At 36.7% G+C, this 12,342-nt stretch overlaps 2 protein-coding genes across 2 annotated transcripts; both read right to left on the bottom strand.

Moving 5' to 3' along the window:
- Positions 1–2,284: 2,284 nt before the first annotated feature.
- LOC108668057 (nuclear transcription factor Y subunit gamma) lies at positions 2,285–8,366 on the bottom strand. Its single transcript, XM_018155189.2, has 8 exons — positions 8,131–8,366; positions 6,627–6,744; positions 6,297–6,482; positions 5,869–6,009; positions 5,404–5,574; positions 4,719–4,871; positions 3,981–4,151; positions 2,285–2,418 (listed from the first exon to the last, which is right to left on the bottom strand). Exons 1-8 carry the CDS (start codon positions 8,166–8,168, stop codon positions 2,371–2,373), a joined length of 1,026 nt encoding a protein of 341 aa, XP_018010678.1. The 5' UTR covers positions 8,169–8,366; the 3' UTR covers positions 2,285–2,370.
- A 340-nt stretch (positions 8,367–8,706) lies between these two features.
- LOC108668051 lies at positions 8,707–12,046 on the bottom strand. Its single transcript, XM_018155179.2, has 2 exons — positions 11,240–12,046; positions 8,707–9,405 (listed from the first exon to the last, which is right to left on the bottom strand). Exons 1-2 carry the CDS (start codon positions 11,969–11,971, stop codon positions 8,995–8,997), a joined length of 1,143 nt encoding a protein of 380 aa, XP_018010668.1. The 5' UTR covers positions 11,972–12,046; the 3' UTR covers positions 8,707–8,994.
- Between the last annotated feature and the right edge of the window lie 296 nt (positions 12,047–12,342).

Raw genomic sequence — 12,342 nt, 5'->3', positions numbered from 1 at the left:
ACCTCAAGTTCCCAAGTTTCGTGCAATACCAGAGCAATTATAAGAATATTAAACGTCTTGTTAATTTACAAGTCTAATAGCCTTCAAGTGAAATCAACGCAGGTGACTTTCCTATAAAACAATCCCATTTCAAGGTAGATGTTAACTTGAGATGAGACATTATCTTTGCTACATTCAAGTAATACCAAGCAAATTTAGAGAGGGTAGTGAAACAGTTTCTAAATTTATTAACATGATAATATAGAAGAATGCCAGGTTTCATCAGCACGTCGCTAGGCTGGTTATTCCTGTTATTTAATCGCTTGCAACTGGAGCTCTATCCGATGTTCAATCGTAGCACGCAGTACTACCTCTCAAGCAATACACTTTATTTAGTGTTATTCAGATAAGTTCGACCATTAATTAAAAATAACTAAATACAAACTAAATTAAGCAATGGAAAAATGGCGAGCAAATGCGCAGAAAATGTTCAATGAGACTATCAGCTTACAATAATAATAATTATTGTTACATCGCATGTTTGAACTCATACCTAATGTATGTGAACAGATGTATTAATTAGTTCAATCATGGTTACATAGCAGAAAACGGGACAAAATCACCTAATAATGAATAGAAAAAAAGCAATCGCCAGATTCACAGAGGAAATTATTTTCCATCATCAAGGGATGTTACAATCGGCAGTGATTTTACAATTAACACATGAAACGAAATAACAGATAACGTGAATATACAAGAAAATAGAAACTCCTTACCTGATAAAACGTGAGAAGATAAATTCAGTGAACGTCTCACATAAGTAATTAATAATAATTGAATCCAATAATTCAGAATGGTAATTACAAGCAAGCCTCAAGTAACATGGGATGGTGCAAGTTGGTTCGATTCTCAGAAAGACGTCAGAAACGCAGGAAAATTGTTCTCACAATGCATTATAATATCAATAAAACCAAGCTCGAAATTAAATAAATTACTAATTCGATTATTTAATGAATAAATTATTACATTGACGAAAGCTAGTACATTCCATGATTCAATTTTTCCAGGCAGAAACTTTGAAAGCCTTACTTTTAACATGAAGCATTTCTACAGCATCAAGTGGATTTAACAAACTTATAGTATCAGATTACCCCCTTAATTTAAGAGGCGATACCTAATTAGTTATCAAAGGGGCGGGACATTAAATACTTACAAACGTGAAAATCCTCGGCTAACAGTGACAGAGCGCATCAAAGCGCTAATGTAAGAGCACGTACTGGACACAAGTGATAACGGTAACAGCCGTGTGACAACAAATCCAGTCGTGTGACGACAAAACCAGTCGTGTGACAACAAATCCAGTCGTGTGACGACAAAACCAGTCGTATGACAACAAAACCAGACATGTGACAATCATGTCATTATTACAATTTTAACGCGTAAAGCTGTGATTTTTTAACGCATTAATTTAAACAAGTCTGGAATACATGACAGAAAGATGGGAAATCTTAGGCAAGGTTGACCTCGTACTTTACATCATTCACGAGTTATAATAAAAACATTATAATGAAGAACAGTGATGATGCGCTACTGCAATTGTGAACGATATGTATTTTTGTCGGTATCAAAAATAACATCATAGCTTTATTACAATGCTGAAAGAAATTTAGATGCGGCTCAGAATTCATAATTTACTCCCATTGAAGAAGCTCTAGCAGAAATTATTTATTCAATTGCCGACACAGTAATTGCACACAGCTCAGTACAGAAAATTTTTGTTATATGTACAACTAGTACATTATTTTTTATGTCACACCATGATCTCATGAAGTTGCTATTTATCGCTTACTTTATTCATTTGTACATTGAGGTGAACGAAACTTGATACAATTATACATAGAAACTCTTGGCTCCTACCACTGGCACCAGCCAAAACATTACAGGACCAACCACCGCCAACTACACGAACTTGGCAGCTGATCAAAGGACTTCATCTATGATATTTTTCAATAGCTGCCGCTAAAAGGTTCCTTCCGTTTCAGGATGGGCTACCGTTCCCGGGCTAGTTCTTAATGACATACATTTTGGCGCATGATTGACCTGCTTACTTGCGTACAATGGTTCAACATCGAGCAGTAGACTTCAGTTAAGAAAATATCAATAATTAAAGCAGTTAACCCGTGACTGACTGCAAAGTTTCACAATGTAATAATGGCAACGAGTGTAGGTAAAATTTTACCAATGCATTCTGGTAAGGGTTAACAAAGGATAATTTTTTAATAAAAATCGTTAGAAATTTTTCTTTAAATTCAGGCCACGCGTGGGCAGGAAGTTGACGATTCAATCATCAGCGATGAGGATGAACTGTAGCCCACTTGACCGTGGCAGAGGCTATTGCTGCTGTGCCTGCGTCAGGTAAACGGGCTGCCCGCCACCACCCTGAACAATAAAAATTAAAAGATAACTAAAAGTGTACTACATGAACTTGAGGTCTGGCAGAGTATACATCAAGTAAAAGTGATTCATACATTAAAGATAGATCCTCCTTAATAATCCGCTATATACAAAAATACCAGGTAAGATATAAAAGGAAAGTCTACTTTCATGTTTGTCGATCCAATATGACGTGTGAACCTGTTCATTTATTACGCCAATCAAATTCTAGTATTCGACTGTGGGAACTATTGACCAATTTGTTGTGTAAATGCATCACAAAATACACTTATATCAACATCAGAAACTGTACGAAGCATCCTTTTTAGTTCATCAAACAGCACGAAGCATAGTTTTTAGTTCATCTTTAAGGTAAATTTTGCTTTCTCTATTTACTGTAGTTGTAATGTCTGAGAACTTTTGTTCTTTCTGTATTGAGCTAGTCCGAAAAAAAAACATTTGCGATGAAGATAAGGGGAATTTACTTTGCGTTTTTTCAACTTTTAAATTTCTTGGTATCATTTAGACTTGAAAATTCCCTGGCACAAACATTTACTCCTACGCGGCGGCAAATTTAAAATTTTTCATTGCAAAATAAATCTGCTTCTCATTATTCCATTCAATTTACGTGTTTTTATTCAGTACCTACTCTTTATTACTTCCTACATTTTCAGGCACAGGGGAGATTCCAATAATTCCTCATGCATGTGGTTGCTATGTGGAAATTTGTAAGCAATAGAAATAGCAGGCAGATAGGCATCCAATGCACTGACTTGATTTCAATCCACAGAATGCCAAATTTCACAAAAACAAGTTGGTATTTAAATGAGTTACCATTGCTTTACAATTTCAATCCTCCAATTTCAATGCTTGTTTATTTATTAGTTTGATTCTAAACAGTTCTGGATTTATGTTTTCACCCAATAATTTGCTCTTATTAATGCAGTTCAAATTCCGTCAATTAACCTTGGTTTACTTTGATCTCTAGAATTATTCTGTAATTATTCACTGGATTGATGTGCGTTCTAAGCTAAGATAGAATGATTGCTCCTTGAGGGTTAGTGCTTTTAAGTTTCAACTCTGAGTCGAATAATGTCACTAACGTTGTGAAATTTGGTTATTCTCTTATTGATTATGTTGCTGTTATCTCTTTGTCGCCTTTCATATAGATGATTTTTATTTATATTTGAAGCGCATCCGTCCAATTGGACACATATATCCGCCTTAAATTCAGGCTGTGCTATGTCCAAGTAGGGTTCTTGTAACCTCTCAGATTTTTTTAACGATTGAATTTTTCAGTAATATGTTACGAATAAAATATAGTTTTTTTACACTCGCAAGGTAGCTGGTCACTAAAGGTTTAACATTACTTTCATTTCACTTTAGCTGTGCCCCGAGACAAAAGAAGAGGACCAAACCATTCCATTACGCCGGCAACAACACCTCAAGTGTATAATGGCGACATACCTGCTGGAGCTGGATTATTGATATATAATGTCCCGATATAATGACGACATACCTGCTGGAGCTGGATTATTGATATATAATCCGATATAATGACGACATACCTGCTGGAGCTGGATTATTTGTGGCTGCTGGACGTTCTGGGGCTGGGAAGTGACTGTGTTCTGGGTGGTCTGCTGGGCCACAACAGGACCCGTCTGAATGATGATAGGCTGCTGAGAAGCCCCCGACATCTGCATTCTGATCATTTGTAGATGCTGCGCCGTCAATTGAATCTGAAAACATGAGTATGAACATGAATTTTCGGTGGAAAATGAGAGCAGGGAAGATCGAAATTAACGTTGATAACTTAAAAAATATAACGCATGACCTAAATTTTGTCATGACCTGCTGAAGAGGTTAGGCAAACTTATGTGGAAACCAACATGAAAACTGTCATTATTATTCAGTATTTTGCATACTCATCATCACGCGATTGTCTCGAGACCCAAATGAATCAAAATATTGACACACTCGCTCCATAGAAACTGTTAGATACAAGTTTCACAGGAACTAGCCTCACTTCTAATATTATAATACTATTCTAAGAGAATTAGCCAGTAAAGTAATTCATTCGCATAATTATATTATTCATGTGTTCAATTGCATAGACAACATTCTATTAATTTCTAGAACTCGAGGGTGAGCGCATGCTTAATGCTTAATAAAATTCCCTTAGCACGACACCCTGACATTGTTCTGCTTGAATGTGTCAATAGCAGAATGCAATATTCTTGCTCTTAACAAAATCATTGCAGTTAGCACTGCACTCAGCAACAGCCTAATTGCACAAGTGCTCTTACAGGTATCTGCTGGATCTGGCCGTCACTGCCGAGGATTTGCTGTATTATTTGTATGCCCCCAGCAGGAGGAGTTGGAGTTTGTTGCTGCTGTGTCTGAGGATTGTGGATTTGAATGATTTGTGTCTGCGGCTGTTGTTGTTGACTGCTCGTGGTCTGATAAAAAGAAACAATTATAAATTAAATACTATAAATATAGTCAATATCTCAAAAATCAGTTGCAAAGAGGACACGGAAAATTAAAAATACATGGAGATGCAATGCCAACTGTATTTTGAGATTAATATATGCATTGAGCAAATAAATACTTCAGTGAATGGTAAGGCATCCTGTACTGTCTATGACAGATAAATCAAATGTAAATATCTATGCAATCAAAATGATAAGTGTGCAGACTAAGAAAATTATGCAAGATCACTTGATAGAAAAAAAAATGGTACACTAAAATTTAATTTGGTATCCTTTTAAGCTTTCCCCTAGATAACAAGTACTTGGAGTTCATTTAGAGGAACCAATGAATGCTACAGTAGTGCTAACCACTGTGCTGTCCAGTGATGCAAAATATATTATATGCATGCAATTCGTAAATATACATGCACACCATCTAAAAAGGTGAATACAGCGGTACAAAATCTAAAAGAAAAAAAAAAGCAAGATAACAATAAATAAAAGTAGTATATTGTCTTACTTGAAGTGCCTGTACTTGTCCATTGGGCGTCTGTACAATCTGTATGGTTGGTTGTGCTGGTGGGCTGTTGTTCTGTTGTTGTTGTGGCTGTGCAGCATTGGTTGTTGTGCCGGTATTGCTCGAGGCTTGTTGTAGCATTGCCTGGTAGTGCTGGGCAATTTGGAAGTAATGCTGCAACAGAAAAATAGTTATCAGAAATGTTTTTTGGAAACAGAGGCATTTCTAAGAGACATTTCATGCATTTATACAATTTTATGAACTCTAGTACAAAATATTTTTCAAAATAAAGCTATATTTACATTATCGTCAATATTCTATTCATTGTATAGAATGAAGAAAGGACAGAATAATTTTACTCTCATATTGGAAGGCATTTTTTATCTCATATTTTAATAATATTTTAAATCTACGCTTCATTGATAGATTGATGTAAATCAGTGTAGCATTGCTTAGCTCACAACTAACCTGATCAGTTGGCAGTGTCACACCGAGCCCAGACCTAGCTTCCTCCTTGACACGAGCAGGCTTAACCTCTTCCCGTGGCACAATGTCTATCAAGAAGTCAAACTGATCATATTTGGTGATGGCCATGGCGATGTCATTTCGCTGAAATAAAAATAGAGCTTTATTGTACAACTTCAGTGTTCTTTAGGACACGTAAGATTGTTGAAAAAAGTGATTATGCCAGAGCAGAGAGTTACTGTATAGCATTTCATTATATACCTAGACAAATTCCTCAAGCTTACACTATTAATATCATATTTAAATAATATAACTGCAAAAGGCTATTCAAATATTTGATAGGTATTTAAGATGCTGAGCGGTGAATCAAGCCAAAAAACATTCAGATGGTTTACAATATTCATGATATTACAGCTTCATTGCAATAATACCTGTAAAGTTCTCCGCTTATTGTCTTCAGTGTGTATCCAAGCCCTAAGCGTGAGTTCTGTGATAAAAATTTCAGCAGCCTTGCTGAACAAAGCTGGGGCTTCTGAGCTAATCATCTTGACATCTTCATCAAGTTTCATTATCCGCTTGATGCGAGCTAAAGGAAGCTCCTGCTGCCGGAGGTCATGCTGAAAAAAGTGATCAAAATATTGACAGAATTGAGTCATAATAATGAAATTAATTCATTAAACAAGCAGAAATTAGTTTAGTTAGTCCATCATAGGGAAGTTTTTCCTTAAACTGAAACACACTTAAGATTATTGATGGCAAACCTGAGTCATGGCTTTTATTTCCTCAGTTGCCTTTGGCCAGAAGTTGTTGAGTGCTTGCTGTGCTTCAGACATGTTATTAATGTCAACCTTTGAATCCACTTGCAAGTCAGTCACAACTCTGTCAATATAAGATAAAGCAAATTAATAAAATCTTCAACTGAAACTACACTAGTGGCATCTATCCATCAGATACATGTACATTCATTACATATTTGCCACCATGCAAGTAACTCAGACATGGTGATTGGTGTCAATGAAAATAAGGCCACAAGAGTACCGGTACAAGAAAAAATGCCCACAAATGCAGTCATTTCACCCATTCTTATGACCCTTTCCTTATTTCACCAGTGTAAAATTGGAAAAATTACATATTTTCCAAAATTTTCTGAAAATCATGCATGGACATCTTTTTACATGCAATTTTTTCAACATTTCTGAAAATCACTCATGGACATATATTTACCATTTTACCATAGATATTTTTTTCAATCTATCAAATATTCCAGATTGGATGCTAGCATGGGTCAAATAAGGCCATACTGTATAAATTGGACTGAGTCCAAAGTCCAAACATGAAAAAAATTAAGTTTCATCTATGATCTTTACTAATGAAATGTGGCAGCTCCAAAGTGACATATTGTTGGTAGATAAAGTTTTGATCTTGCAGCTCAATTGTGCACACTTCAATTGATAATTAGATAGGAGGTAATTCATATTGTCAAAATTTTATGGCTCCAAAAATGGCAAGAAAACTCTACTTGCAGTTTAGAAGGTGGATACCTATATTCCATGCCTGCTGGTGTATGAGATTAAAACGCCGTTGACTAATTTTCTTTTATAAACTAAGAAAAGCAGCACTGATTTTACAATAATTTTTAGGAATACAAATGAAATGATCATTTTTACCCAAGATTTCCAGAAAATTTGGCCCAATATAGGCAAGTGCAGTAACAGCTCCACGGCTCGAAAAATTCAGTCGCGGCTCGCCAAGTAGATAAATTCCATACTAGACAGCTTGATTTGGTAATCTCTTAAGAATAGGAAATACCTAAACAAAGAAATCTCAATTTATAACCAACAAATGTTTTTAGAAGAATTGATATTGTAGGTATAGCCTACATATAGAAGTATATGTCCTGCCAAAATATCAAAAGATCTATTTTATTAAATTGGCAGCCAGTTGCAAAATCTGTAGAATCAAAATTTCTATACTACCTATATATTACTACCTGTATAGGAATCTGGGGACTGGGGATCTAGGTAACTACCTCTCCCCTGCACTCTACCCCAGCTCCAAATCATATTAATTAAGTATCCAAACTCCAAACCAATGTTTTGTTTACACTCTTTACAGTTTAGGCAATAAGCCAAGTTGTGAGAAAACCTCCATCAAAAAAATTATTATTACATAATTACCAAAATATTTCCTGTGAAAAACTGTAGAACAGTAGACTTATTAGGAGGCAGTTCTGCCGTTGGGAATCATGAAGAAAGTGCAACTTACTTGTAAATACTAGGTCCCTTTACTTCGTCCAAATCCATGATTGTTATTGTAGTCAAATGCAAACACAATTAACAGGGCTTCGAAAAATATTTAAAAGCTAACTTCTATAAAGATTTATTATATAATTCTTTTCCTTGCGCAGTCAATGAACAGCCTAAGCACAGGTAGGTATCAAAAATTGTGATGACTAAACTTCCTCAACGCAGACACATATCACGCAATACAGCGGCGACCCACTTGATTATACAAATTATAGCTTGCGCTCAGGAGGTCATGTCACACAGCTTTATCACTGCAATGCTCTCGCATTTTTGTCTAAAAGTTCCCGACTGTTCATGTTCAATATATTTCAACATTTGTCAAGAGAGGCAAAAATAATCGACTGGTAGATTAGGTTTCGTAAGATGTACAAGTAGACTTGTCAGGAGGTGTGAATAGTGAAAAAAATTGGACGCGTAAACACCAATATGGGAGCGCAGCCGTGCACCACCAATTTTGTGCACCAATAAGCCCTGAATCGAACGCCTTGGATCTCTCCGAATATCCACCAATCAGCCGTGTGAATAAAACAAATTGTGATAAAGCATCGCATCAAATTGTAGTATATTACAAATGATTATTGCTAGAATTCCACTTAGAGAATACTCAATCGAATACATTTCTTCTAATTCTTTTTCATTTTATACACTTAAATTGTACAACTCCGACATAACTTCTACAATCTACATAAAAATACAAAACAGTAAAAACAGTAAAATGCGCAGTATTTTCAAGTCATCTATACTATCATGTTCGTGCCGCGTGCGTAATCAGTAACTTTACAGTTTACATGAACAGCCAGCACCTATATAACACCTGAATAAATCAGTGTTTATTCAGTCTCCTCATATCAACGTAAGTATCATTTTTTGATGTGGTGTTCATCGGTGCGTTTGAGTACGTATTCTCTACTCGTGTTGGTCCTGGATTTGTGCACGTGTCTCTCCCCATCTCGTCGAGTCGCTGACACTTGGCCTCTCGACTGGGAGGTGCATGAGACTCGAGACTATTATACCAATCGTGCTCAGGGACGTCACTGAAGGCAAGGGGCACAGGGGCTGTGACGGTGGTTACGTTATTTCGTTGGGCGTTAGGCTTGGGAAGTGGAGGAGGTTCTGATGGCATTCCCTCCAAGCGGCGCAGGTCCGAGAGCGTGAACACCGTACTTCGTCGCTGCATGGCGATCTCCTCGTAGATGTCCTCGTCCCGATTTCTGGCACATGCCATCCGGAAGCTCTGTGGATACAAAGATTATCATGATGTTATTTATATACCTACTGATAAAAGTCCACACAAGAGAAACACAATCGATTCTGCAGACACAGGGCGTGAAATTTCTTCAATTGAAAGCAATTTTAAGGCTAAAGCCTCACTGACGGAAATTTATCTGCAGTGAGGCTTCAGCCTTTAGCATTAATCTTTTTTGTGAGGTTGCTGTCAACAACCTCTGGTGTAGAAACCACAGCTTCTACTAGCTCACCGGATGTAGGCTCTAAACAACGCTGAACCGTGGCGTCCGTTGAGGAGCAGCCACTTGCGTACAAGTGACACTTGCGTAATGTTAGCATGAAGTGTGCGTCATCGCATGACAAATCTTTCCTTTGACGTCAGATATGGGAATGTAAGACGTTACATTTTTATTGTATGATTCTTTGCGTGTAGATCTCTCATTTTTAAGTTCTTCTAATACATCTCTTGTCATATCAAATCTTTTATTCTTACTTCTTATGATAAAATTTTTCGATCTAAATTTGGTTAGGCACGAAAACATATGAAACTTACGTGGCGCTTTCTAGTTATTTTCTTGTACATTGAATTAAAGCTTACCTACCGACAAATGTTAATTTAAACATTCTCATAGTGGTACGAAAATCTAAGTATTTCACTTCGTGTACACCAAAAAAATATCATTGTCATGGTTTATTTCCACGCGTTTCACTTGTCGTGGGAAATTTTTATCAATAAATATAATTTCTGCCCCTAAAATATTGATGAATGAAAGGATTATCTCTTAAGAAATAAAATTAAGCAATGTTAAAAATGTAATATGAATAGTGCTAGAGGCAGTAACTGCCTTATGACAATGAATTATCAAGCAATATGAAAATTAGAGCATGGATGGTTATGAAAGAAGTGATAACCTATCTCATGGTAAGGAGTCAAGAAGCAATGCCAAAACTAAAACAAGAATTGTGATGAATTCAGTGGCTTCAATATGGCAATGAGTCATNAATACGAATAATTTGGGACAGCACAAGTTTCACACGGAAAAGTTTTCGCAGTTAGGACGTACACTGCAAAATATAATTATGTGTAATATTATACTGCCACTATAATATGCATCAATGATTGACTCTGAATGCGGCCAACAGATACCTGTCTTCATTATTTTTCTAATTAGATTTTAGATTAGTTTCCTATTAGTTTATGAAGTTAGTATGATATTTTCTATCACTTATGTTGATTTAGAGACTCATCGGAATTCAAACTGGTGTTATAAATAATTGTACAATTAAGTATCGAAACAAAAAAATTAATTAGAGCTGATAGCGTTTGTATAACCACAGTTTTTACTGATTTTAATTTTCTGAGATTAGTGAAGAAATGTGTGAACAAATCTAGATGTTTAATGTGTGTTTTCCTGCATAGGTTGGTCGTATTTTCTGATTTCGAGGTTGCGATACTCATATATAGAAAATATATAAAATATATTTTATATGAAAATATGTGTATATGTAAGATATTGCTCGGCACTGCAACTCATGCCATCAACGAGTTAAGTGATGAGTGATGGCTAGAAATAATTATTAATGTTGACAATGACCACTAGGCACTAACCATGTCTTTTCGGTTCGTTGTAAATCTTTCAAACATGAATTAGGAAATTACATTTTATAATATTCTGTTATTCATTATTGGAATGTATTTTAATGAAGTTGGACAAATTGAAGACTGTCATCTATAGTACCCTAATCGATTGGGTAATTATGAATCAGTTAATTAAAAAGCAAGTTACAAATATTGCTGACCATTCAAGATCGCTTGCACAATTTTCCTCTGATTTAATCACCTTGGACTTAGTGAAGAAGTTCTCAACGTAGCCTGGCCGATCCTGCTTCTTTCGTCTGCAATACACGACGGAGCACGAGATCATCAGCACGATCAGGATGGTACCGACCACCATTGCGACGATCATCCATACGCTGTCATCGCTAAGGTCCAGATCATCCAAAGATTGATAACCATCAGGCAACGGCAGAGCATCATCTGGGAAACAGTCAAAGGACCACTCACCACCACCCTCTCCTGATATCACTAAAGAATCAAACGAGTAAACTTTCCACCACTTCCGTACTTCAACCTCTTTGACCCAGTCACCCTGGACGGTGAGACGCAGCATCCAGTAGTCAAACCAAATGTTCTTGGCCTTGTATGCTTCCGCTACGACTTCTATCCAATCGCTGGATTTTAAATTAAGCTTCTTCAAATCATTGTGATCGAATTCTATCCTAGGTTCGTAAATCTTAGGGTTGCTTGGAGAGAAGGCGTTGTCGAGTCGCAACTGAAGCACAACGCGTCTGAACGTTGCACGGGGACGAACGAAGAATTTTTCCCGTCTGATCGGAATCTCATGGAGGATTTGTTCGCCTTGACCGAGGTAAGTGAGTGTGGGATCACATCTTCCATGTTTGAGGCTGTGGCGCTTCTGCCTTTGATGTTGGGCCTCATTTTCACTTGGCGCACCAATAATATCTGTTATGCACAGCACAAGGACTGTATATAATAAGATGTGTAACTTCATTATTACTAATGGGTAATCTCTATATAAATTTGTAATTGAGTTTTCCGCTATAAACTAGCGGCCCGGCGATGAAGGCTGCTGTCAGAAGACTGACAAGTCATCGCAATACGACCAAGATGTCACCGGATACTGCCAGGGTACTCAAGAAGGACTCACCGGAAACATCCTCTCTGTTCGATCTTCAGAAACATTATCACTCACAATGGACGAATGACGTCATCCAAGGCAGGTAATTTGGCAAACTATAAGGGTTTATCCAATACTATGAACTTTGCTGCTATGAACTTCCTAGTATTTTCATTCATTGCCCCCAAAACCCCTAATTAGCGTATGGTACGTAGAAACTGCTATTGTGTGCTAGTTGCTCTTGT

Source organism: Hyalella azteca, unplaced genomic scaffold (genome assembly GCF_000764305.2).
Source record: "Hyalella azteca isolate HAZT.00-mixed unplaced genomic scaffold, Hazt_2.0.2 contig16054, whole genome shotgun sequence".
NCBI classification, from domain to species: Eukaryota; Metazoa; Arthropoda; class Malacostraca; order Amphipoda; family Hyalellidae; genus Hyalella; species Hyalella azteca.
This window is presented reverse-complemented; position numbering and strand designations above follow the sequence as displayed.

What these genes read in the sequence shown, in the direction of transcription:
- LOC108668051 (XM_018155179.2), bottom strand. Translation starts at nt 11,971, where the DNA reads ATGAAGTTACACATCTTATTATATACAGTCCTTGTGCTGTGCATAACA. An exon ending in ACTTCTTCACTAAGTCCAAG is followed by an intron (nt 9,406 to 11,239) that starts GTGATTAAATCA and finishes TTGTATCCACAG; the next exon opens with AGCTTCCGGATGGCATGTGC.
- LOC108668057 (XM_018155189.2), bottom strand. Translation starts at nt 8,168, where the DNA reads ATGGATTTGGACGAAGTAAAGGGACCTAGTATTTACAA. An exon ending in AAGGGACCTAGTATTTACAA is followed by an intron (nt 6,745 to 8,130) that starts GTAAGTTGCACT and finishes TTATATTGACAG; the next exon opens with AGTTGTGACTGACTTGCAAG. An exon ending in AAATAAAAGCCATGACTCAG is followed by an intron (nt 6,483 to 6,626) that starts GTTTGCCATCAA and finishes CACTTTTTTCAG; the next exon opens with CATGACCTCCGGCAGCAGGA.